Below are 27,934 nucleotides of genomic sequence, written 5' to 3'. Positions count from 1 at the left end.
AACTGTGAATAAGTTTAGGTGCCTAGGTACTTTCATGATCCCATCCAAGTTTTCTAGCACCAGTTTTTTAGTTATAGACCAAGCAACTGAATTTTGTTGATTCCTTGGGTGGTTGCTTAAGCCAGAGTTCACATGTGTATGCAGTCATTTTTTGGACATTGTTTAGGTTTCATAATCTGCAGTCTCCACCCTTCCTGCCTTAAGACTTGTGAACATCACTTCTACAATGCTTTCACTCTTCACTAGCCTAAGGAAAGGGGAAACTGGGGGCACTTCTGAACCCAGGTTTCTAAAGACAGCTGCCCAGTGAGTCATCAGGCTCTCTCCCTATTGTTATATGATGGGGCTTTCTATTGTATTTATTTAACTGCTTCCCTGATTAAAGATACTGTCCACAATCTCCTTAGAGACAAATCTACTTACTGTGCTACCATGCTAAAAAGAAAGGTTAAACTCCCTTTTGCTCCAAACCATTTAATTATGTTTTATTACCTTAAACTGTCATTTCTTCCCCTTCTCGCTTCAACAAGGAATTTAGTCTGTGAACATTTTTGGCTAAAACATTTGCATTCTTTCTGCAGGTAGAATGTAAACAATAGAGTGATCCTGTTGTGGCCAGGATGTTGCCAGGAAATGGAGCCAAGTTTTCCCAGCTCTGCTCAAACTCACAATGAAATGTTTATATGAATAGAGTATATTCTCCCCCGCACACAGCAGTTCTTAAAATAATTGTTCACTCTCCTGAAGAAAATAGCTGAGGTGAAATCATATCTGAAGAAAAACTAGACTGACCCAACTAACTATTCATGCCCTTCCCCCGTGCTAGTTATTGTGTAGTATCCAGTCACTCCAGTTATGCATCCGAAGAAGTGGGCTGTAGTCCACAAAAGCTTATGCTCTAATAAATTTGTTAGTCTCTAAGGTGCCATAAGTACTCCTGTTCTTCTTTATCCAGTCACTGTGGCAATAAGCCACAAGGGGTGTGCATTAGGCTAGTGGTGCACACTTGGCACACACTGTCTCAGCTGTACTGAGGCTGAGTGCCTGCAAACAGATGAGCAGTGCATCTATAGTTGGTTCAGATAAAATTCTACACAGAAACAATCTAGCTCAGGTTTAGTTCTGCAAAACTGAAACCAAAGACCTGGTTTACTTGGCTCAGCTCTAGTACATTGCAGCATCACATACACTCTGATACAATGCAGATGTAGCTGCCTGTGCTGAGTATGATGGATGTTATTTCACTGCATTGGCTTTTCATACACCTTTTCACAGCTCAATCTGTCTTTGATAATTTAATTACATTGCTATGCATCTTTGCAGCTTCAAATAAGCTTTTGTCATCCCATTGATATGGCAATGATACAAGAGGGACTAGAAAACAATGCACTTCCAAGGAGCCATAATACTTAAGGGGACATGGCTGCCATAAAATTGTTCTGGCTTTAATAGCAAAAACACTTCTTTTCATGGGTAACAATGGACACTATGTGGTTCAGATTATGCAATAAAATAATTAACACCAGTTGGCTTCATCCTCATCTTGCTTTGTAAGCAAGTGGGTAATTAAGTTGAACAAAACAACATGTCACTGTAAAAGACAAATACATTAGCATTCCAACTAACAAATAAGAATCAAGAGATACAGTATGCCATCAAATTAATTAGTAGTTTATTAGGGATTAGTTATTAATTAGTTTATAATGCCACCTAACACCCATATAATTTCAAGTCCCTTTTTACTCTTTGTTATGTCCCCTTTTCTGATATCTCTGTCACACTTTAAAAAATTCAACATTTAGGCTATGGTTGTTTAATAGATATATTGCTATATATTATACAATATATTTGTAATTTTATTATAACCAGCACTATTGCTTAGCGGGATGAACCCTGAAGAAGGCACAATGGGGAAAAAAACATTAAGAAAACTGCCTGTAAGGAATGACCAAATCACTCAAAACTGAAAGAGAACCAATTTGCTGAATTTCTTATTTGATTGTTCACTTGGTATGCAGCATTGAAGAGGGTGGTTCTCTGCATTTCTGGGAGCTCCTTGAAGCACTGTGGACCAGATCCAACTCCCAGTGAAGTCAATAACTCCTTCAATTGATTTCAGCAAGAGCTGGATTCAGCCCTTAGATTGGCAAAGTGGCCTAGTCAAGTGAGTTATTAACAGGCTTTCTTGAACAAATATACACTGCATGGACAAAATTATCAAAGTCTCTTCCCAGCATGCGCTGAATTCATTCTTGGGATGAGTTCTTTCTGTAGCAAGTCTCTGCCTCAATTGTTATAAAGTCTTATTCAGAATCTGGAGAAGATTGTCCTAGAATGTACTGCATGCTCTTATTTACAATGGCAAATCCACTGAAATAAATTGAATTAGTCCAGATTTGCATCAATGTAAATAAGAGCAGAATTTGGCTTATACTATCTGTAGGTTGGCTTATACTATGGTGTTTTAGTTAATGTGACTACCAGTGTCCTTTGCTACACCAGCGTACAATGGAAGACATTTCAGTGATGTGCAGTGTAGGCAATTGTGAGGCACCATTGCACAAGAAGAAATAAATGTTTATTAAAAGCAGAAAAGCAATCAATTGGTGGTTTTCAACAATTTAGCAGCCAAGTGTTTAACTGAAAATGCAACCAGCTTTACTAACTCATGTAACATGGTCACATGTAGTAGAAATCATTGTGCTTATGATACATTTTGTCTCTCTGTGATTAATGTTTTCAGTTTCATTTGTGTTTGTTAAATACTTTAACGGTTAACTTTTTTTTTTTCCTGAAGAGGGGCTAGATAATGAGGAAGGTTTAGCTGGTTAAGATAACCAAAAACCTGGATAGAATGAACTCCATATGTCTATAAAATCCATATTAATTGTATTAATTTCCTGCCTCAGGTGATATCCACACTAGGCTCTATTATGACCATGTTTGAAACTGTTTTCAAACATAGCTATGGTCAAACACAGTTGTAACATGGCTTGTGTCTAAACCTAACATGCTGTAAAACATACTACAAACTGGATTCCAAAATGCTGGCAGGGGTAGTCTTTAGATTGTGAAGTCTTCAGGGCAGGGATTATCTTTTACTCTTTATTTTTATAGCACCTGAAAAACCATGGTGCTCAGATCTTGATTAGGGCCTCTAGCTGTCGAGATAATGCAATAAATAATAGTATACCGCAGCTCCTTAGCACAGTGTGTGCTACCACAGTTTAAAAAAAAATCCTGTACAGATGCTTTACATGGAAACTGTACTCAAATAAATTGCACTAGCAGCAACCTTTTTTTTTTTTTTTTTTTTTAGAATGTGTTGTAGCTGTGTTTGTCCCAGGCTCTTAGAGACAAAGTTGGTGAGGTAATATCTTTTCTTGGATCAACTTCCATTGGTGAAAAAGGCAAGCTTTTGAGCTTCATGGAGATTCTGAAGAAGAGTTCTGTGTAAGCTCCCATGCTTCTCTCTTTCACTAACAGATTGTTGATCCAATAATAGGTATTACTTCACCCACCTTGTCCACTTTCTTAAAACTCAGCATGATTCTGCTCTGACTGTTGACAAGGCCTAACATAAAAGTAAGATGGAGGTTTGAGTGAGCTTCAGCAACAGTATTCTAAAGCTTGTGAAACTGATAAGCCTGTTTCCATAAAGGAACACCACAAACAGAACCCAAACCACTCCATGCACAGAGACAAGCGCCATCCCTTGCTTTGACACATGCAGTCAAAAAAGGCAGAAAAAAATGACAGCAGTCTGCCATCTGGTGCTGTACAGAATTACTGCAATAAACGTAAATAACTGAATACACGCTCAACAAGAATGTTCAAGCAGAGCTGTTGCCCAGTGGCGTTATAATATGGTTTCTTGCAGGCATGTACAGTAAAAACATGTCAGTCAAGATTCAAAAGAAATTGATGCTCATTCTTTCTGAAAATCAGGTGCCTATGTATTTTGGTGCCTATAAATGGATTTAGGTGCCTAACTTTAGGTCTTTAAAAAAAATCTCAGTGAACCAATTCATGAGTCTCTTGGTATTTGGTGTTGTTCTTAAAGACTCCGATCCAGGAGTAAAGTTATAAAAGAACCTCTGAGTGTCCATTAAAAAAAGGTATTTAGCCCTTCTGATTGTATAGAAAAGCTTCAAACTGTAAACCCTAAAGCTTCCAAGGTAAATTAAAAGACCCCACCGGTTCTTTTTTTTAAACATCTCGTGATTGTTTGAGTGCTTGGCAGTTGCAATGCGGAAACCTTGGCTCTGAAACCCCACCCCGAGGAGCAAGGTTTGGATTTTTCTCGCTGGGGGGGCGGCAGGGCAGCATGGGACGTTGGGAAGTTGCTCCAAGTGTTTCTCTGGGTCACAGTCTCTCGCCCGGGATCTGCTGTGCGGGTCTGTTTTCCCTCGCCCAGGCAGAGTGGATTTGGGGGGTGCGCGCGCTCCCCCCGGCAGGGGCATGGGGCGGGGGTGTCTGTCTCCTGTGCTCAGCCTGGGGGTGGATTTTAGCGCGTCCCTCTCCCGCGGCCCAGCCTCCAGCCCTGCGCCCGCCCCCCGCCGCCTCCTCTACACTGTGCGGGCCGGCAGCGCCTGCGCCGGGCCGGGCTCCGCCTCCGTCGTGTGTTTGTGGCCGGGCCCGGGCCGGGGCTCAGCGGTGCGGGCAGAGAGCGGCCGCCGCTAGCGCAGGGTTTGCAAGGAGCCGGGGCCGCGGGGGCTGGGGTGTGGGGAGTCTAGTCCCGGGTCCTGTCCCCCGGCGCCCTACGGGCTCCTCCCCCGGTCCCTACAGCGCCACCCCCAGCCTCTGTAGCGTCCCGACCCTCCGGAGCCATCCCCCAGTCCCTATAGCACCCCACTGATCTCTAGCTATCACCCTTCTAGCACCTCACTGGCCTATTGCCACCACCCAGACCCTATAGCACCCCACTGATCTCTAGCCACCATCCTTATAGCACCCCACTGGCCTATAGCCACCACCCAGACCCTATATCACCCCACTGATCTCTAGCCACCATCTTTATAGCACCCCACTGGCCTATAGCCACCACCCCGACCCTATAGCACCCCACTGATCTCTCGCTATCACCCTTATAGCACCCCACTGGCCTATAGCCACCCCTTTCCCCCCTATAGCATCCCACTGACCTCTAGCCACCACCCCATTGACTTCTAGCTACCACCCAGCCCCTGTAGTACACCACTATCCCCTACCCCACCATCTGCTCACCTGCCCTCTACAGCACCCTGCTATTCTGCTACCCATCCCCCTTAGCCATTTCCTCCCTCTATAGCACCCACTCACTCCACTATTCCCCTCATCATCAGCCACTCACCCACTCATTATCTTCCTCCCTGTCAACATCTAGCTCCCGTAGCAGGCTGCTGTTCCCTTCCGCCCTGTATTGCACCCCCATTATTTCCCTCCGTGCATTTGGTATCTTCGGTAGGTGTCAAACACCCCTGGCCTCAATGGAGGAGGCTGGTAGGGAGAGGAGAGTGGTGTGAATTGGGGTGCCACAGAGGGGAACTTGTGTTAGTAATTTTAATTTCATCCTGGTGGTAGGTGACCCCTCCCCCACTTTCCCAAATACATGCTAGAAGATTTTCCTTTGTAATTGTGGATGTTTGCAGAAAACTTACAAAATATCAGCTGTGTGTATGGACCAACACGGTTGAAGTGTCACTTGCTGCTTCTCCAGAGTGAGTGTACGCTGTAGAACCTTGCTAATCCACATAGCCCCATAAGGTCCATGCCAAAAGATGGTTGTTCCCTCTTTGCAAAGATTTTATAGCAAGGTGGTGTAGTAGGATGTCATTTTACTACTACTTTTGTATGGTTGGTGTAGAGCAGCAACTACAATTTCACCTGAAGTTGATCGAACCAAATGGTTACATCAGGAGTAGCAAAATTTATTGCAGTAATGCCTCCTTCATATTTATAAATTGGGCAGTAGGTAATGATATGATTGATGGTCTGTTGTGGGGAACCACACTTGCACACCAGGGAGTCCTTGATTTTCCATCTGTGCATTAGATATCCGCATCTACCATGGTTGGTTTGAATTCGGTTCAGAGTTGACCAAGATGACTGGGGAAGTTCAGACCCAGGAACCTTCTGCATGGGATCTGGCACAACGTGCTTATTTTTTAACTCTTGTTTAATCCAATCTGCTTTCCAAGCCTCCTGATCATAGCCTGATAGTATGAGGCTAAACGAATGTTCCCAGAAAGGCTTGTGGGATTTAAGATGTTGGTGCGGGGGACATTGTCAAGGTCATGGTCAATAGGAAGACATCTATTTTCCTGGAATCACTGAGTTTCACGGAATGTTGCAGCAGTTCGGTGTATCGGCGGGGGAGCGATGCTAGACAGGACAGGTAGCCAGGGTGTTGGAGTCGACTTAAGGGTTCCCATGATGCACCGCTTCACTGTATTCCGCTGGCACTCCACAAGTCATGTGTGGCTGCACAATATTCAGCTACTGAATATACAAGTGCTATTGCAGATGTTCGCAATGTGGATGCACCCCAGGTTATACCTGCTAGTTTCAGGATTATGTTGGCTCTCGTTTTTATCTTTGCAGCTACCTTCTTGAGATGGTCCTGGAAGGTGAGGGTGGTGTCGAATTTCACTCTGAGATATGTTGGAGAGTAATCGTGTTGCACATTTTTACCACAGAAAGCTACTTTGTGTGTTTTTGGCACTCTTATCGAGAGGAAATGCGCTTACTATTGTTTTTCCAGTGTTTACTTTGAACCTCCATTTCCAGAAATATTGTTCCATATTTTGGATGTCCTCAGTTAATGCTTTCTCAATGTCATGGAGGTTTGCTTGGATTGTCATGTAAAGATCATTTGCATATCCAGATTTTCATGATTTAACTGGAGACATGTCACTTATGTAAATATTAAAAGGGTTGGCGCAAGTACAGAGCCTTGTGGTAGCCCGTTGTTTATGACACGGGGTGAGCTGTTTTTATTACCCAGGTACCCCTGTAGGCGTCTGTTACTCAGCATGATCAACAACAGGTGAAGTGTTTGCTAGCAAGGTATAATTTTAGCAAGTTTCAGCATCAGGCCCTTAGTCCATACAGTATCATACACAGATGAGAGGTCAACAAATATTGTGCCAGTCTTTAAGGGTTTTTTTGATAGCCAGCCTCAATGTGAGTTGTGAGTGCCAGAACTTGGTCACAACAACTAAGTTTTGGCTGGAAGCCTGCCTGTTCCACACAGGGATAATTGGCTCAGAAAAAGGGCGTATTCTTTTGAGGAGGGTATGTTGAAGAAGTTCATAGGTCGTACATAGTAGAGAAATTGGCCTATCTCAGTGGCTCTCAAACTTTTTTACTGGTGACCCCTTTCACATAGCAAGCCTCTGAGTGCGACCCCCCCCTTATAAATTAAAAACAGTTTTTTATATATTTAACAGCATTATAAATGCTGGAGGCAAAGCGGGATTTGGGGTGGAGGCTGATAGTTTGCAACCCCCCATGTAATAACCTTGTGACCCCCTGAGGGGTCCTGACCCTCAGTTTGAGAACTCCTGGCCTATCTCTTCCTGCTTTATCAGGGGGCTTTCCAGGCTTTGGAGTGGCAGTTACCATTGACTCATGCCATATTTCAGGGATCCGTGCTATTCTTAAGATAACGGAGTACAATGTTGCTAGCCATTGGAGTCCTTTGGGGCTGAGATGGTGGAGGAATTCTGGCAGAATACCGTCAGGGCCTGCAGCCTTCCCTTTTTTCATCATGGCAAGTCCTTCTTTTACTTCCTCAATGCTGACAGTGACAGGTTCTCCTCAGGGGATTGATGCAAGTGTTCGGTAGAGTTGTTGATACACTTCTCTTCTTGTGTGTTTATCAAGTGGTCCTTTTGTGTTCGCTACCAGTTTGGAGGCTATTGAGTTTGGCTGTTTTTTGTGTGACGGGTACTGTGTGGCATTGGCGGCCCCAAGACGTCGTCGTAGTGTCCAGGCTTGACAACTTGAATGTGTAAAATCAAGGTTTTGCACCCAATCAAGCCAGTGCTGGCATCTTGCTGTGTCAAAGGAATGTAGCAGGGCTTTTGCAGTATGAGAGCTCCTGGTCTGATTGTATTGCTGGAGCAACTCCTGTGTGTCTCTTATCCAGCAGGGAGTGTGCTTTTTTCGGAAACCTCAGGGAATGTTCTTCTTTCCTGCTACTTTCAGGAGCCATGCAAACCGTTGATAGCATTTCAGGGCTTTGGGGATGTGCTCCAGCTCTGCTCCAGCTCCAGGCAAAAACCTGCAGCTCCACTGCTCCGGAGCTGCTCCACGCTCCAGCTCCGGGCTCTGCTCCAAAGCCCTAGTGGTGACTATTAAAATCACCTGCACAGATGCATGGAATAGGAGTGCTGGGTAGTGCTGGTTTTGGCCATTTTGTGCCAGGGGCTTTATAGACGTTGGTAATGTGGAGCTCCCCTACTTTGATAGTTGTGGCAAATGTGATCTCCTCTTCAGTTGATGGAATAATATTGAAATCTGTGATGGTGTCCTTGATGTATATTGCCAAGCCATATTTAGGATGGTAATGGCTAGTCATTAGGTTGTGTCCATAGATGTGGTAGTGCCTAGCCTGTTGGTTGTTGCCAACATGGGTCTCTTGCAACATGAAGATATCAATGGTGTAAATCTTCAGCAAGTTTCCAAGGTACTTGAATTTTGCCCATGAGAGTCCTTCAACATTAAGTTCAGGATTCTTATTCCAGGGCCCATTTGGCACGTTGTATGGCCCTGAGGAGGAACTTCAGGATTTGTTGAGTTGCTGCTCTAATGACCAGGAGATCGCTGAGCGATGTTTGGTTGCTGAGTTGATGGCATTTGTTGTAAATTCTCACTTAACAGAGTGGCCCTGTGAAGGCTGCCATCTTCCACTCCGTCATTTTACTACAAGAATATTAATTTTCAACAATATGCTAAAGAACATTTTACTAGCTTTCTATGAGGTATTATAATCAACTAGACTATGCTTATCAGATTAACAAAGTACATTTTGTAATGCAGCATCTTTGCTTTTCTGTTGTTTATTGATTTGATAATTGGCAAAATTCTCTTGATCTGCAAATAAACCTCCTAGATCATGACCTTGCAGACACTTACGAATACATGCAACTTTATGCAAGTTAATACTCCCATTGAAATCATTGGGATTGTTTGTAGAATGGGACCCTAGTTATAAGTGCTGATTAATAAGGTACTATTATAGCTATAAATAGATTCAGCAGAATTCAGTTTTTATTTTTATAATTTTGATGGATATTATCGATGTTTATTTTTATCAATTTAAATTTTCACAGTTGTAGGAAATTATGGGAGGGTCAGACAATTAATGAGTAGACATTGACTTTCAAAAAGTTAAATCTTTATAATGCTTAAAACACAAATTGTCAACCTCACATGTCAAAATATACAAAGCAAATCTCCTTAAAGAAAACTAGTACATTCTTAAGCAGCATTTTTCTCACTTTGATTATTGTTGATAGAAATATTTTTTCATCCATTTGTGCATGTCCAGGAAAATTGACGCTTATTGACGCTTACCAATAAAAATCTAACCCTTTCAATCCTCGTTATAAAGGGGCACCACTCTGTCTATATCATGCTTGCCTGTTGTTTAATAATATTTTACTACTTATTCCTAAATTGCTGCCTTTTAGTTTAATAACCTCGTAATAAGTGTTTCCTGAGAATGAAAATATTTATATAAAGACCAATTGAGTTTGCTTTTTTTCTGCAGAGGTCTCTTAACTAACACACTGAAGACAGTTTTTCCTGTTCAGTTGACCATATGAAATCAAGATTTTAAAGTTGTTTGGTTGCCTGACAAAAAATGTAGTTTTTCCAATGTTGGGGGATATCATCTGATTCACAAGTAAATCAAAATTAAATGTTTTTGCTACGGTGACAGTTTAAATAGCATTCCTCTATACAGTTGTACCATAGGTTTTTTTTTTTTTAGGTTTCTCTTATTTTTAGCATTCTGTCACTGTAGGTTTAGTTGTGCCTTTACTTTAATATCCGTTAAAATGTCACTCCACCAACTGTAAGAGAACTGAGACTAATTTGCTGTCTAAATATTATATGTCAAACACAAGTAAAAAATTAAAACTCTTTGGAGCAGGAATGGTTTGCGTTTTTGTTTGTTTGTTTTTTTGCTGTGTTTACAGTATCCCTAGCACAATGGGGCTTCTGGCTACTGCTGCAATACAAACTAATAATAAATACTCTAAAGGCCCGATCTTGCAGTGCTTGGCATGTGAAAAGTCTCAAGTGTTTATGTAAGTGAAGCATTTTGGGAGCATCCCCAAAGAAGGATATGTCTCCAGTAATGTAAATAGTGTCTGTCTAGTTTTGAAATCTAAATGTCATCTGATCAAACACAATAAACACAAATCTTTTACTACTACTTGGTTTTGGGTGCTAATTTTGGCCCTGATACAACAAAGACCTACATACTTGCAAGATCAGGGGCTTTGTGTATATCCATAAATACGTTTTGTTCCTGGTCCTCCTATAAGCCACTAGAGAACCATAGCTGAAAAAGGCTCTATGCTTGTGCCATTCGCTCCAAAAACAAATTAAAAAAAAAATTCTTGTCAAATTGTCCATATATTTTTGGACATCAAGGTCAGGATTGTTTTTCATTACTCTAGTTCTAGCATAGTGCTTCTTAGCTTTTGCAAATCCTCAAATTACGAGAGATCCTCTCTGTAAAAAATTGAGTTCAATCACAATGGAAATTTTCGATCAGAAAATATAATGTACACATTGCATAATATACAACATATTTTTTAAGATAGGGATAATTTATTTATATTTCTTTGATCTAGAATGACAAGCTCAGGGTTGTGGTTGGTGCTGTGCATGCTGACAACATGAGTGTCTTATTGAAAGCTGCACAGTCTTTGACAGGTCTGCATTCATCCACCTGTACTCTTAGAGCTTAATGCTCTGTTATCAGTTTCTCAGTTACCCTTGTGTAGTAGATACTGACAGTTTTACTTGTCTGGATAATAGTTCTACTTATCCAAGCTTGTGAGCAGTCAGATTTCTCACAAAATAATCATATATTGTTTTAATAGATTTTGCAAAACAAAGTGTCTTTTTTTTTTCTAAAGCAATGTAACTTCTTACCCAGTTTATTCTCTTTGAAATCTGACTCTATTAGATTTACCCTACTTAGTCCAAAGTCTATTTTTCAGTGGTGTCTGTCTAAGGATGCACGTGTCTTGAAAGTCTTTCAAATTCACTAGATGGTTACTCATGCCATAGAGATGAAGGAACTTAATTCTCATCAATATACAAAGGCAGTTTTCTCTAAATTATATCCAACAGTGTGTTATAACTTTTTTGACCCCCCCCCCACCTTCTCCTCCAGAATAAAACATGGCTGAGGATTCTCAGAGAAATTTCCGCTCTGTCTACTATGAAAAAGTGGGATTTCGTGGTGTTGAAGAAAAGAAATCATTGGAAATCCTACTGAAAGATGATCGATTGGGTGAGTTGATCCCACTATTTCCTGTACTTTCTGGGCATGATTTTTGGTTGTGCTGAAAACCCACAACTAACTGAAGTCAGCAGTAACTGCTGGTGCTTAGCACCTCTGATCCTTTGTCTTTAAACTTTTTATGTTTTTTACTGTCATATTAATAGTAATGTTGCAAAAAGAGTAGCATCTAAAATTGCTAGGGGATATTCTAGACTTCAGTGGTACTGATAGCTTCCAATAGGTGCATTTGAGAAGCAGTGGATATTTTATTTAGAACCTCTTGCTTATTTTTCTTCTTCTTTATGCCAAGAAACTGAAAATGTTTGTACGAAAGTAATTTTTGTTCAAGAGTTGCTCAGCTTCTGCTGCTAATTTCTCCTCCTGAAAGTCGCAATGAATTGTGATATGATTATTATTTCTACTGGTCTCTGAGGGTGCTAAGTCTGTCATAGACCAGAAAGGTAGACATGGTCTCTGCACCAAAGAGCTTATTTGTAATTAGTCTTGAGGCAGCAACACATTTTTCAAAAGTGCTTAAAATGTCCTTTTCCCCCCTTGATTAGATCTGGTGTACCTATGGCTTCATTTTAAGTTAAGATTTAAATTTTCAGTAGAATCATTGGAGCAGTTTGTATGACACTTCTATCCATTTTGAACCGAAACGGATTAGCTTTTATTGTTAGTCCTTTTAAAGAGCAATTTGCAGATGTAGATCTGCAACTAAAGAATTGTCCTGTTTCGGTGAATCAGTGCCACTATTGAAAATATTTCAAGTTTTTAAAATGTTTTGAAAAATATTTGCTTTCTTTGCAGATATTGAGAAGCTTTGCACATTTAGTCAAAGATTTCCTCTCCCATCCATGTATCGTATCCTGGTGTGGAAGGTGCTTTTAGGTATGACATGTGAGACTGTGGTTTTAACTATAGAAATAAGAATAAGCTGGGTATTTGTCATTTGTTTGGGGGATTGTAAAAACATGGAATACTCTGTTTTGTGACCAGTTGCTAATGATAGACATGGGTCCACTTCTGCATACTCACAAGTTTCACACCGAGAACATTTAATGTACACATGCAAGTTAACAACGATTTGACTTTCTGTTTTATGCATGCATTTTGGGAACTGTTGTACATGCGGTTTTACAAAATTAGGTAATTGAATTTAACTTCTATAAATGTGCTTATAATGTCATGGACATGATATGAATAATTAGTGTGGGTAAAGTTGGATGTTTAATATAAATAGCTGACATCTAATAGGGTTTTCAGTATTGTCAAAAAAAAATTGGACATCTAAGTGAAACTGAATCTCTGATCAAAACTAGATTTTAAAAAGTTAGGGATTTGTATTGAACTGATTATTTAATAGAATCTGTCTGTGGTTAGAATCCCTATTGTTGTAAGCTTTCCAACAAGGTTTAGCTCTAATTTTTCTTCTAATGTTAAATGATATTTGCCATTGGAGAGGAGAAGGAAACCAGGACCATAAATAGGCCATGTGCTAGATTCTCTGTAGCAAGTGAGTCAGATTACTAATTCCAACAGTATTAATGGTGCTTTGGAACAGCTTTTTCAGTTTATTGGATTTATTAGGTGTGAACTAACGAAGCTGGGGGTGTGCGTAGCCCAGGACTAGTAATAATTCTTAGAACTATGAACGTGCCAAACTTCACCTTTAGGATGCTTTTCAAACATTAGCTAACTTTACAGGAATATTACCAGTTTGAACATTAAAAAAAAATCCTTACTTAAATCCCTATTAATGCATTAGTTAATTAAAACTGAAATAAATTTTGGAATTTATTTTTTTTAACTATTTGTGTCTGCCTATCTACTTTATTCATTGCTATCATGACAATAAAAATAGAGTAGTAAATGTCAGTCTTCTGTCTGCTCAGTTTCACTTCCTGGTTCTCGTACACCAACACAATGCTTTAGTGTCTGGGTTGCAAACACCGAAGAGGAAAGTTTAAATCCTGTCTAAAACTTTTCTCGTTAAACATTTTTTGTTCACTTTATTTCAAAAGTGAATTATTTTAAAAATTCATGAATGTCCATGTTAAGATTTGTAAACACTTTTTTGGTGCAAAACCTAAAAGTTGATTCTGAACCTTGTGATACTGTTTCTTTTACTAAATGATCATACATAGTGAAACCCTGGGCAATAACAGAATTAAGCTAGGGATAAACACAGTTCTTGAGACAGGTAACTGAAAGTCGTGGAGATTCAGAATCCTTTAAAATGTTGTGAGGAAGAAATATAGATGGTATTAAGAAGTAACAGCAGAAGATCTTTCATCCAAAACTGCACTGTTAACTGCACAAAGGAATTTCTGTGCAAAGTTGTAATTCAGTTTAGAGCCAGTAGCATTTGTTCACTGCCTCAGACACCATGATTTGTGACTCTTACAACCCTATGATACAATGAAATGTTGGGTAGGTCGAGTCCTTCTATGTATTTTATATACCAGCTTACATCTTAGTCTGATTCTGAGTATATAGAAAGTGTAAGAAACATGTTTACAAATTTCATTTTAGAACTCAGTGTGGAAATTTTAAATATGTGAACTCTTTTCAGTTAAACAACCCAGAATAGGGTAAAGCATTCTACAGACACCTTGGGTCTGCTGAGGCACAAGGGATAGTTGAGTGCGGGGAGAATTTCTTGTAATGTCTTCAAAGATTTTTCTTAGTGTAAACATTCATCAGGAACTGTAATCTAAAACATCTCTGCCTTGAGGATTGGAACAGCCTTATCCATTTCTGTGGGGAAGCATTGTCTCTTGTAAAGAAATTTACTAGTTTAGCAAGAGGGTTGCAATCCCATCAATGAACTACTTCTAAAATTAGATGTGAAAGATGATAGGCCCTGATGCCTTCCCAGGTTATAAAGTGTGCCATATATCTATCCTGCTTAATTTCCTCAATAAAGTATGGCTCATTGTAGCTAAGTGGAGGGTCTTTTGCACTAAAATGATTTATAGACTTCACTGCATTTTTTGTGACTCCCTTTTCTCTGTTTGCCTAGGGTCAGTTTTCTAGATTTAACCTGTAAATTTAGCAGCATGTACTTGCTTAGTTATGATGGCTTGTTCAATCCCAGCTGTTAGGATGATTTGCTCTGGCAGTTTGAAGAAAAGTGTCTGTATCTATTTTGTTTGGTACTCAAATTCTGTGATTTCCTGGGTTAACACTTGGGATTACTATTCTCCTTCATTTAAAGAGAGGCAAAAGCAGCAGATTAACCTGATTCAAGACTAATTTTGAAGAGGGCCTCCTTCTGATTAGTTCCTACAAAACTACTGATTAGTTTTACACCATTAGTGATACATAGGAGCATTTCTGCTTTGGCCTCATTGGGATCTTACTTTTGTTGAAGTCACTGGCAGTTTTGCTATTAACTTCAGTGGTAGCAAGATAAAGTCCTAAGTGAGGTGAAATCATTAGGATGAAGGAAAGTGCTCAATTAAGAGAGCACTAGAGGAAAGATGTCATATGAGGCTGTTATAAGGTGACCAGATGTCCCGATTTTATAGGGACAGTCCCGATTTTGGGGTCTTTTTCTTATATAGGCTCCTATTACCCCCCACCCATGTCCCAATTTTTCACACTTGCTGTCTGGTCACCCTAGTCTGTTATGGATATCATAAATCATTTATCGGGACAGTGGAAAGATAACTTATCCTTCTTGTAATGGTGGTAGAAAGATTGGCGTTTAACATAATCAGCTGTATTATGTGAGGAAAATTTAGTGTGTTACATGCTTCTTTGGCTGACATGGTTATGGGGCCTCTACCTGAAATTGATTCATCCAGTGTTATTGAAATTACTTCCCACCACTGATTCAGAGGAAGATTGATCTCTCTGGTAAAGTCTGTAAAGAAGGTTCCACTGCGGGTAATGTAAATTTAAATAAGAAAGTTGCACAGTACCTTTGTGTTACTTATATGCACGCACACAACCCCGATATTCTTAGAGGGACCGTAGAATTTTGGAAAGGGAACTGTTCTGTTTTTGTATCACTGCTCTTTGATCTAGGCTGCTGATGATTTGTTATGCTGTTGGTAAGGCATTTGTATAGGAAGTGCCCATTTTGTTTTTTTCTATGAGACCATGAATGTCTTAGTTACTAAGGAATAAAATATTTGTTCTGCAGCTACGTTTATCTCCAAAACAAAGGGAAGGCTCAGCACAAATACACAGAAAACGCAATATAGTAAATGCTGCAGATAAATCCAAGCTAATGGCAGTTTTGATTTTTTTTTTTTAAATGCATTTACTTCATTACATCATTAAACTAATTTCCCCTCATTCCAAACAATGAAACCTCTTCTCAACATACCAGCCTCCAGTGACCTCATGGACAAAAAATGATCAGCCTGATGCTGAGGCCTAAAAGGGGATCAGTAAACCAAGTCCGTGAATAAATCATTCCTGCATTCGGTCAACATATGACCTTCCGTTTTAATAAATATTATTATTTGCTTGTTCTGTGTCGTCTTGTCTTTATAAGATTCCATACTGTAACTTTTAACCAAGCTCACATGAGTAAGAGCTGCATGATTGGGACCTACATCTTTTGCAGGCTGTATATTAGTACATATTGAAGTAAGCGTAGCTCCTTAGAAAGAGGATTCACTGCTTTCCTTCTCTCTCTCTCTTTTTTTAGGAATTATTCCTCCTCACCATGAATCTCATGCTCTGGTGATGAAGTACCGAACAGAACAATATAGGGATGTGTATCATGCCCTCCAAGTAATTCGGTTTATCAAGGATTCTACCCCACAGGTTGAAATTTTCCTTCGCATGCATCAACTGGAGTCAGGAAGGTTGCCTCGAAATTTGGCTTTTCCTCTGGTCAGTCATTGTTTGTTTTGACTTTCAACAGAACTCTTTCAGATAAAAGAAACATTAAACTGAAACTATTAATAGCATGAAAGATATACACAGAGACAAAATGAAGTGTGTGTAAAAACAGGATACTAATATCAAATTCTAGCTTTTACTCAAACTGTACATTCATTCATTTCCCCCAAATTCTTGCATAAGCTTTTATGCCTTAAAATCTTTTCTATATTTTTTTTTCTGGACTCCGTTGCGTTTGTATTCTAGTTCCTACCTTCATTTCTTTTTGTCTAAAATGCCTTAAAGCAAATGACAATCTTGCTGCCGCAGGGATTCCTGAATGTCTTGGGGCCGGGCCACTAAAAGTAGTGATTTATGCAACTTGCATTGTGTTCCTAAATTATTGCAATTTACTAACCTGGCATTTTTGTTAACCTGAGCTGTTTTGGGGTTTTATTCAAGCATTTAGTGCCGCTACAGAACTACTTGACCATTGATGATGGGAGTTCTGCTATCTAATAGTTAATTTCCATGACTTCTGTTCCCTTTCCATGTCTAAAAGCAGAGAGCATGATATAATCTTGGTGACAGGGAAATCTAATGCTTAGTGAAAGGAAGAGAACATGCATCTCAAGTACCTATTGAGTTGTACTTTGGGAATAAGGTGCCTTGTCCCATGGGGGAGAGTTTACTAGTATCCAGGTAATTAAAAGTCTACAGAAGTGGCCTTTTATCTAAAACAAAATCATTCTGTACACATAAACATCTATAAGCAAAGAGCAGTTCTATAAACTAGCAAGCATCATGGTGTAAAAGGGAGGAGGATGGCCCCATTTATTTGATAGAACACACACCATTAATATTGACTCATGTCACCTGATACAGAGAACTTTTTATTTGTTACATGACTGAGCCATGCCAAACTTCTGTCACTTTGATTTAAAAATATAAACCCCTTTTATTTATTTATTTATTCAGTATTTTACAGAAAATACAGTTATGCAGTTATTGCCAAAGTCTTGAATTATGTCAGTACCGTTTCTCATTTCACATATTTGTTCAGTTCATCTATCAAAATTACAGGGTCAGGGAATCACAATAACTTACATGGGCAGCCCAACAATTCTGTGGATCCCAATTTTCTATTTTTGCTTTCTAGGAACCAGAAGATGAAGTGTTTCTTGCCATAGCTAAAGCCATGGAGGAAGTGGTGGAGGATAATATCGACTGCTACTGGCTTGTCAGTAGTTTTGTGAATCAGTTAAACAACAAATACAAAGATTCGTTACCACAGCTGGTAAGTATTGTTTGTGAAAAGAGAGACTGAGTGGAGTGGGGGGAGATGTGACTTGGTATGCACTGAACATCTTGGGAGCTACGTCTAGGAGCTAGCAAGGGACTGGAAGTCAGTAGACCTGGTTCTGTTCTGCCACTAGTTACTATAAAATAATAATATAGGCCTCCAGTTGTGCTTTGTAAATTCCCTGATAGAAACTTTGTGGTGTAAGAAATTGGTCTTGTTTGCTAAAACATGTTTCAATTGCATTTTGAATTTTTAGACTTTTAAGTTAAACAAAAATGTACAGGTTTGAGCACAGATAGGATTTAGCTGTTGTATGTGTAACCCGCTGCTGCCGATATCCAGAGCTGTAAGCCACTGGGTTACCCTCTGCCTCAGCAAGCGTGAGTTTTGCTAGCGACTAGCCTGTGTCTCAGCTCTCTGCCACACCAGCCCAGTCTTCCTCATCAGCTGGGTCCTCAAGGCTCTCCTGGCCCAGCCCTTGCCTAGCAGGTAACAGTCACCCCTGAGCTCCTCAGAGATGTTTGTCTGCAATGCACAGCCCTTACCACTCTGCATGCACAGAAGATACTAAGTTTGCCACTCTGTTAAGAGTCCATACATCACAGGTTTATTAATCTAACTGGAGTAAATACACCCATCTTTTCAAACAGCACTGAGTTGGTTTATAGTAAAAGTAAAACAAGTTTATTAATAGAAAAACATGGATTAAGTGATACCATGTAAAAGAGAGAGAGGAAGAAATGGTTACAAGTGAAAACACACATCAAAAAGTCTAAAATTTAATCTAGCAAAATATAGTTTTTGTTCAAGATAGTTTCTCTCACCCCGAGTTTCCTTGACAGCTTTTTACTGGTTGGCTTGGCCAAGACCTATCACAGAGATCAAATTGCTTGGTTTCTCTGTCTCCTTAAGGTGAAGGAGCCCTACAGTATCTTTCTGGTCCTTATATCCCCAAAGAGATGTCTTTGTCTTACAGCTCAGAAAGACCTCCTGGGTATTCAGTCTCCTGTGTCTCTCTGCCGTGCAGGAGTCAGTTAATTCTCTGTCCCTTGAGTTCAGGCTCAAGAGAACCCCGACTGGCTTAGCTTAATAGCTTTGTTTTCGGCTAATGTGTAAATCGAGGTAAACCTACATTCCTCTGTCTAAGATAGACATGTTTATTACCTTTATGTAGGCTAAACTGTCTTTGCCTTAAGGATGGTCTACATTTAAAACGCTACAGTGGTACAGCTGCAGCACCTTAGTGTAGACTCTACCTACGTTGATGGGAGGGGTTCTCCAGTTGTCTTAGGTAATCCACTTCCCCGAGAGGCGGTAGCTATGTTGATGGAACCATGTTGCTCAGTGGTGTGGATTTTTCATACCTCTGATGGACCTAATTAAACTAACCTACTTGTCTAGTGTAGACCAGTTCTTAAATATGTTCTAGTACAAGTAACTCCTCACTTAACATCCTCCCGCTTAACGTTGTTTTGAAGTTCCGTGACTGCTCCCTTAGGGAACATGCTCGTTTAAAGTTGTGCAATGTTCCCTTATAACGTTGTTTGGCTGCCTGCTCTGTCCACTGCTTATAGGATTCTGTGGAAGAGCAGCGACTTTACGAGAGAGCATTGCACAAGTTCCTCTTCTCCGCCTCCTCCCCATCCCTCCCAGCGCTTCAGCTTAGGACTTTCTGAGAAGGAGGGAGGGAGTGGGGAACTGCCGTGTCTCCGCTCCTCCCTTTCCCTCCCAGAAAGTCGTAAGCACCGCCAAACAGCTGTTTGGTGGCAGGGAAGCACTGGCAGGAAGCGGGAGGAGCGGGGACGCAGTGTGCTCCAGGGAAGAGGTGGAGGTGGAGTGGGGGTGGAAGAGGTGGGCCTGGAGTGGAGCAGGGACGGGAAGAGGTGGGCCTGGAGCATCTCCCGGCAAAGTCGGTGCCTATTCTTCTGGGGGAAAGCTGCCACTGCAGCTGCACAAGGTGCTTCCTAGCTATGGGCTATGCCCGTGTGAGGTAAGCCAGGGGCACTTCCCAACCACAGTACGGTACTATACGGTACAGTATATAATGCCTTTTGTCTGCCCCCAAAAAATTTCCTTGGAACCTAACCCCTGCATTTACATTAAATCTTATGGGAAAATTGGATTGGTTTCACGTCATTTCACTTAAAGTTACATTTTTTAGGAACATAACTACAATAAGTGAGGAGTTACTGTAATGTTATACAGAGGGAATTCATTACTTTGCATATAAGGTTAACACATGCATTTTATAATAAATTAGTAATCAACATGTTTTTAGCTTTCATCTGATACCTCATAAGGCATATTTTGTACAAATATTATTGCAGTGGTGTGTAGGGTGTAAATACAGGGATGCCTAGGGTCACAGTATCCAAGCTCAACTAGAATTCCTACAACTGCAGTCACTTTTTAAAAATTATTTTGATTTTAAACAAAATCTGTCACAAGCCTAATTACACCGACAATTCTGTACTTTGCATCAGACCACTTGTAGAGCTGTTTAAATTGTTCTGTCTCTGCTACTGCGTATCACATATCCTTCATGAGCCGATATTCAGGCAACAGGTGCTGGTGCTGGTTTTGAACTGAGAACAGGTTTTGTTGTTTTAGGAAAACAATACATTTTGAATCAAATTGCAATAAAATGCCAGTTTAGTAGGTTGAGTTCTTTTGTTAGTGGACATTTAAAGCAGGTAGTGTTGAGTTTCTTCAGTATTTCTTTGTTAAAGGCAACTTGAAGAAATTTTTCTTAGGTTTACTAGTATTTATAAGAAATCTATTGCTTTATCTAGACCTTTCAAATAACATTACAGTAAGAAACCTGTTCATAAACGGTGTCCACTCATGTAAATACATACCTGGGGGCCTGATCCTGCACAATTAAAGTCAATGAGTGGAAGCTCAAATCCTTAATGTAGATACATGTTCCTGTTATAAAATAGTTGTTTTGTAAACCCACCATCTGTTACTGGAGTTAATACACTCAACTACATCAATTGCCATAATTATTAGTGTTTGCATGCCTGAAGGGGTGTTTTCACAAGTGTTCCTATTAGCAAGAGAGGGGACTATAGATCCTTCACTCCCAGATTTTTTTCAATAGTTTATGTATTCTATCAAAAATAGGAATTTTGGAATACAGCCACAGGAAAATCTTTTTGCCTTTGACAACTGTAAAATTAGTCATTTGTCCAGCTGTCAGAAAATAGTGAAACTTTTGTGTTTTTTATATAAAAAGATTGGAATTATAAATTCATAATGATGATTTTTAAATTCACTCTTTTTTTAAACCCCACCATTATATACCATTTTGCTGGTCTTTCTAAAAACACTTCTGACAGGCTTTTTTTAAACAGCAAACAATGCTTTTAATAAGTTGCATAGTGATTTGCTCTGAGACGTGATTTCTCCTGTTTTGCTGCATTGTGTGTTGGTTTTGTGATGTGCTCAAATGGAGCTAGGTTTGTGATGAACTAAACTCAGTTTTACTTGTGATGGTAGCAGCAATTGAACGCAAGTCCCCAAATGGTGAAAGTTTAGTGCAGGTATAATCCTCTGCGCCACCTGAAATTCTGACTCCTTACTACACAAAGGAACAAATCCTACAGTATTTAGAAGCCCTCATAATGGTAGGTGATTTTTTTTAGGAAGGGGGGAAGCAGTTGGTTTAGCAAATATGCTATCCGCCAAATGCAGAGTTCAATAAACCTTGCCGTAGGTGAATGTGACCTTGCAGTACATTATCTAATATTAATATTTTAGTATTTGCTTTTTACATGTGTTTAATTTTGAGACACTTCTCTTAAAGTGAGAATCAATTCTGAGTTCCATTTGATGTGAGGTATTTAAAACTTTGCTTCCCTGTTCTTTCTACAGCCAAAAGTTCTTGAACAGTATTTGAATGTTGAAGATAACAGACTCCTGGCGCATCTGAAGGCCTGCTCTGCAGTGAGCAAACTTCCTTACAATCTTTGGTTTAAGAAGTGTTTTGCAGGGTGTTTACCTGAATCCAGTTTACAGAGGCAAGTGTTCTCTTGTGTTTGTTTGTTTGTTTAGGAATTTCAGCTTTGTTTAGCTGCTAGTACAAGATAACTTCTCTTATTTCATCACCCAGAATATGAACTAGATTTGAGGAAAACTGATTTTAAAGTAGCACTGATTTAGAAATCATAACAAAATTTGATGTGACTCCACTTATTACAGATATAAGATCTTTTTAAAAGTGTGGATTTTTTTGGTATTTAAAAAAGATGAGGTTAAAATGTAAGAATTTTTGCTGTGTGTGCTAACACCACTTTCAGCTTCTTAGTATTTAAAACCCCAAATCCCTATTTTGTGACATACAGCTAAAGGCACCTGAATTTTCAGATGTTTTAGTCGCAGTTACTGCTTTGCTAAGTGAATGTTTACTCTTGATTATCACTGAATTTAAAAATATAGTGGGAGAGTTTGTTTAAAAATATAGCACTTGATATGTTAAGCATGATAAAGTCTGTGAAAATAAAGCATACACTGGGCTAGTCTACACTACACAGGCTTTGCCAATACTGCTGTGTTAGTATAGTTATACCAGCAGAGTCCCTAGTGGAGATGTCAGCTTGAAGGATCGGAGCCCGTTTATCACTGTAGTAGCTAAGTGTTTTTTAAAATACACCTCTACCCTGATATAACGCGACCCGATATAACACGAATTCAGATATAACGCAGTAAAGCAGTGCTCCGGGGAGGGGGCGGGGGCGGGGGGCTGCGCACTCCGGCGGATCAAAGCAATTTCGATATAACGCGGTTTCACCTATAATGCGGTAAGATTTTTTGGCTCCCGAGGACAGCGTTCTATCGAGGTAGAGGTGTATTTGTACAGACTTCATAGTAATGAATGAAGTATTGCCAATTTTTGAAAAACAAAACAAAACAGTATTTCAGGACAGTTACTGAAAATCCTGGTAATGAACTGAGATAAGGCAGAATAAGAATTTACTTTCAATAAAGGACTGCACTTGATGAGGAATCTAAGAAGTTTCCCTGAGAACCTTCTAGCATTTATTCTTTTTACATAGACTTGTAATGTGTGCCTTGTTTACAGAAAAATGTAGATGTGGAATAGTTCTTTGCGTTCTTTCAAAGAATGCAAAGAACTATTCCACAACTCACAGTAAATAAAACTTGATGTGCATAGGATTTTGCATGAAGCTTACTTTGTTTCAGTTTCATATTATTTAATTTAGTATTTTTTTCCCCTTGTAATTGTCAGTATGTTTTTGTGCAGTGAAGGAATGGTAGGAGAGCCCTTCTGTGGCTAGTTTAATACCTATTACATTTCTAAGGATGTTAGTCTCACACAAAAAATCCCACCAACCCATCGTAACGAGTAGAACGTTTGCTTTAACTTTCAGTGACAGTGAGTAGGACTTCTCGTACAGTTTAAATTTCTGTAGTCATTTCCCCATCAATGTAATAATAAATTAACTTTCACAAGTTTTCTGAAGCCATAAACCGTGAAAGTATGTCTGATCCTAAAAGTTAGGATAAGAACACTTGAACTAATAAAGATGTAAGGTGTAAAAACTATGTAAGAAAATACTTAATTACAAAAATAAATCAATAAATAAACTCAGTGGCCTTCTACGTTAGCCTTTTTTCTATCATTTTCTACTGCTGCAGCTCGGTTGGTGGTAGCAGTAGCATAGACAAGGCACTGACAACTGCTAGTGTATTTATCATCATGTCATACACTCCCATTCCCATTTATTGTTTTAAATTAATTGAGCTGCATGGACAGTAATAATAGCTGGAAGTTAAGGAGAGAGGGCAAGAGGAGACAGAGCTGGTTAGTGCTAACATTGACCAGGTCTACACTACACACCTCTGGTATTATAACTACGTCTCTCGGGGTTTGAAAAATTCACACCCCTGAGCGATGTAGTTATACTGAATTTAACCCCCCATGTAATCCGCCTCTTGGGGAGGTGGATTAACTATGCTGATGGGAGAGCTCTCTCCTGTTGGTGTAGGAGCATCTTCACTTAAGCGCTACATTGGTGCAGCTGTGCTGATGTAGCATTTTAAGTGTAGCTTTTTTGTCTCCACTCCTTTCCTTAAGTGTGTGTTATGTAAAGCCTCCGCTCAAATGCGATTGTAAGATCTGTAACTTGTATCATTAAGTTCTGCAACCTTTTTGCAGACTTCGTAACTTCAGTGATTGTTAGCACAGCCTTTGAAGTTTTGTAACCTTTGCAAGCTCTGTAACCTTTTCAAGTTACCACTTGTATGAACTTCCAAGCTTTGTAATATCCCATCACTCAATCAGAGAGAGTGTGAACGAGGGAGTGTGTGGGGAAGATAAGGGAGTGTGAACAAGGGAGTGTATGTGGGACTGGGCGGAGAAGAACTTCAAGGAGAAAAGAGCCCGGAGACAGGTGTGCCTGATGTAATCTGCCCTGAGAAGGCAATCACGGAGTGCTGTAAAGAAAAGATGCATGACAGGAACAGGGACTGGGAATGTTTCTCGGTGACGGACACAGAAGGAAAACTCAGTGTACGTGACAGGAGCTGCCCAGTTCCAAAATAAAAGGAAGCAGCCACACACACAAGGTGCTGCTCCTTGACCTGCTCAGCAGCCTGGATTCGTGACCGCAGGCGGACACACCAGATCTCCCCAGCTTCGGCTTCTCGGCCTCCATGCTGTCGCTGGTAACTCTCCGCCTGTGTAAGTGTGTGGGTGCATGAGGGTATGAATGTGGCGAATGTGGGCGTGTATGAGTAAGCTCCATCTCTTTTCTATCTGACCTAACAGCGGCATTGTAATAAAACTAATACAAGTGTGACCCTGGGTTGGTTTTTAGGGGAACAGAGGTAACGTTAGACTGGGGATTAGTTAACTAATTGTAGTTGTTTTAATATGAGCATTTAAATGAAATGACTGAAATGCTTGTTTGGGAACAGGTTGAGTATCAATGGATATGTTTCGGGCTTTTTTAAAAGCCATGCTGTTACCTTTCTGTAATGAATTCAGTCACCACTCCAATTAAATCTGGCAGCAGAATCATAAAAGAAGGCTGGATGTGTCACAGTAGCTTAGTTTTAATACATGTTGGAAAGACTCTTGCCCTGCTCTCTTTAGGATTATAATTATTTGTGCAGTCACTACACATTATACTTCTAGTGTCTGGGAAGTAAACGTTGTCTGGGGCACTATCATTTGGCTTGTGCCTTTTCTTCTTGACTTGTGATGTATAAAGTAGGCCTGAGGATTTTATGGTCTTTTACACCTTCACGTCCTGTGTAGATTTTACAATGATTGGAGAATGAGCACAAATGGTGACATCAAGAGCTATGATAATGAAGGTTGAAGAATTGAAAGAAGGAGGGATTATTTTTTAATAAGGAGTCATGTAGTGAAACTACTTGCAGCCTTTGGAAATTTATCATTCAGGTTCCCGTCTAAAGTTGTCATCTGTAGCTTTATGCAGAATACGGGGGGGGGGGTGGATGTGAGGAAGAGAGTGGGTTGGGAGGGTCAGTAGATGTTATCTGTGTATAATTATTATTTACAGAAACATAATTGGCGATACCATGTTGATATCAGTTACACTTCTCATACAATAAGCTGGAATATTTGGTCAAAGTAAGTATTCTTGGTTAAGTATCAGGGGGTAGCCGTGTTAGTCTGTATCTACAAAAACAACAGAGAGTCTGGTGGCACCTTAAAGACTAACAGATTTATTTGGGCATAAGCTTTCGTGAGTAAAAACCTCACTTCTTCGGATTCTTGGTTAGTTAGCGTAGCACTTTATTCCTTCTGAACTTTTAGTTTCAGTTGGTTAACTATTTGACAAATTTCTTTATAGATATGCTAATTTTATTCCTTTTCTTGGCACCAGGAAAAAAATCTCATTGTCACTGATACTGTTGTGACAGTCATCCATGTGTAATTATTAAGCTTACTAGAACAAGATCTGCTTGTTAAATTTTAGCTTATAATCGTCTAACAATGCAGAACATCTGTATGTGTTTTATTTCTAATTGGGGTCTTTGTGTAAGGTTGGCAGCAGTAGGCACTACTACTGTACTGCTCTGCCCTTAATCCATCATAGTTAGAGATTTAGTAGAAGTCATTAACTTGTAACATTTGATTTCCTTACTTTGAATATAAATGGTACTGGAACAGGTACTGCATGTATAATTTAGTACATTGCTACATTCATGGAAATTATATGAAAAAGAGATTTGTTGCAATGAATAAAAGATTAGAACAGATTAGTATGGTTTGTTGACTTTGTTACTTACTATTTTAGGGTTTGGGACAAAGTTATTAGTGGATCCTGCAAGATTCTTGTTTTTGTTGCTCTGGAGATTTTATTAACCTTTAAAATGAAGATAATGGCCCTGACTAACGCAGAGAAGATCACACAGTTTCTGGAAAATGTAAGTACTCATTCTAGCTGTGCATTGTTTTTGGTGGTATAGCAAATATTTTCAGCTTTTAAAAAAAAAAAAACTTTTTGTCCCTTGTTAATTCAGTTAGGATAAAAAGCATTGCAAAATGAGTTACATGATATTACACGTAATTCTGAGAACTGGGTAATACTCAATCTGCCTTATCTTTCTCAGTTTTAGTGACAGTTTGATTGTGGGTTTAATGTAGAAAAGCAATGTTCAATTTTTGTATGTATTTTTATTTAGTGGTAATATTTTAAATTTTAAGTTTACCATAGTTCTAATAGCAGTTGCAGTCATTACAATGTTACTAACTTTTAGGAGGAAAGGAGTCCATAAGGTGGCTGGTCTCAGGGTTTTAGCAGTGGCTGATGTAGGCTTTTACCTTTAGAGCCCAAATTGATAACCACCTTCAGAAAAATCCATCAGGATTATGGGGAGAACCCACTGTCCTTTAAGTTTCCCCAAATTGTTCTGTTGGGGGTGATTTGGGCTCCTCTTCCTCCCCCACACTGAATGAGTGGAGCTTTCCAGACATCCATGGAGGCAACAGGCTCTCTGCATGGACCATCAATGCCTCAGCACTGCCTTGAGCCATCTTTCTAGGACTTGTTGTATCCTGGCGTTGGATCCCACTCATGTTCATGTGGTACTGAGAGATTTCTGTGGAAAAGTTAGTGTAGCTTCAAGCTGTGTTAATTTGTTGGAATTCCTCACAAGGTTGATGGCACGATGCTACCTGGTCCTGGCCTGCTCCCTCCCCAAAGAGTGCTCACTGTGGAGGTGACTGAAACACCGCCCTCCACCTCCATTTATGTGGAAACAATGAGATTGTTTCTCTGAGAGCTGGGTGCCAATCTGGCTAGGCCTGAACACATAGGATCCATCCAAAGGCAGCTCCTACCCATGCCCAAAATAAGTATTGATTAGGGGCAAGAAATGACAAGTTTGGAAAGTGAAATAAACAGAATGGAGAATAGAAATAAATATTACTTTGAGTGATTGGATATTTTGTTTGAGGCTCTTTGACTACCTTGTTAAATTTAACACAAACCTTTCTCCTGATCTTTTGTAGATTCCTCAAGATAACACTGACGCAATAGTGAGCAAAGCTATTGATTTGTGGCACAAACATTGTGGGACACCGGTACATTTGGTATGAGAACTTGCTGCAGTCCTCACGGTTTGGAAGGACATACCTTCTGATTGTCCTTCCCTAGATTAGTATCTGTAGACATTAAATTGTTTCACATTTTTGCTGTAAATATCACACTGATTAATTTGTAAATTGTTGCAGTAAAAATAAAGATTGAGTTGTGCTGTGATGAGCAGTAATTTTGGTAATATAGTTGCAACATTCAAATGGGATAGTGCAGTGGCTCTCAACCTTTCCAGACTGCTGTACCCCTTTCAGGAGTCTGATTTGTCTTGTGTACCCCAAGTTTCACCTCACTTAAAAACTACTTGCTTACAAAATCAGACATAAAAATACAAAAGTGTCACAGCGCACTATTACAAAAAATAATGAAAAATTGCTTGCTTACTTCTTTTTACCATATAATTGTAAAATAAATTGATTGGAATATAAATATTGTACTTGCATTCCATGTATAGTATAGAGAGTAATATAAACAAATCATTGTATGAATTATCTTAGTTTGTACTGACTTCACTAGTGCTTTTTATGTAGCCTGTTGTAAAACTAGGCAAATATCTAGATGAGTTGATGTACCCCTGGGGTATGCATCTCCTTGGTTGAGGACCACTGGGCTAGGGTCCTCTGAATTGTAGCATTAACGTAAGTTGTTTAGCAGGGGAAGATCTAATACACAATGCAAGAA

At 39.6% G+C, this 27,934-nt stretch overlaps 1 protein-coding gene across 9 annotated transcripts; it reads left to right on the top strand.

Annotated features, from left to right (window-relative positions):
* The first annotated feature begins 4,560 nt into the window (after positions 1-4,560).
* Positions 4,561-27,421, top strand: LOC117873209 (TBC1 domain family member 7). 9 transcript variants are annotated; one of them, XM_034762325.1, is made up of 10 exons: positions 4,601-4,689; positions 5,631-5,699; positions 6,034-6,135; positions 11,399-11,518; positions 12,323-12,403; positions 16,179-16,366; positions 17,514-17,651; positions 21,534-21,679; positions 25,952-26,081; positions 27,169-27,421. In XM_034762325.1, the coding sequence occupies exons 4-10, from the start codon at positions 11,407-11,409 to the stop codon at positions 27,253-27,255; spliced, it is 882 nt and encodes a 293-aa protein (XP_034618216.1). In that variant the 5' UTR covers positions 4,601-4,689; positions 5,631-5,699; positions 6,034-6,135; positions 11,399-11,406; the 3' UTR covers positions 27,256-27,421. The 9 variants fall into 9 exon arrangements, with proteins under 9 accessions (XP_034618214.1, XP_034618219.1, XP_034618217.1 ...); XM_034762323.1 differs by lacking the exon at positions 5,631-5,699 and having other exon boundaries at positions 4,561-4,689; XM_034762326.1 differs by lacking the exon at positions 5,631-5,699 and having other exon boundaries at positions 4,591-4,656.
* The last annotated feature ends 513 nt before the right edge of the window (positions 27,422-27,934 follow it).

This window comes from Trachemys scripta, chromosome 2 (genome assembly GCF_013100865.1).
Source record: "Trachemys scripta elegans isolate TJP31775 chromosome 2, CAS_Tse_1.0, whole genome shotgun sequence".
NCBI classification, from domain to species: Eukaryota; Metazoa; Chordata; order Testudines; family Emydidae; genus Trachemys; species Trachemys scripta.
Note: the sequence above shows the minus strand (reverse complement) of the source record. Positions and strands in the feature narration are given on the sequence as shown.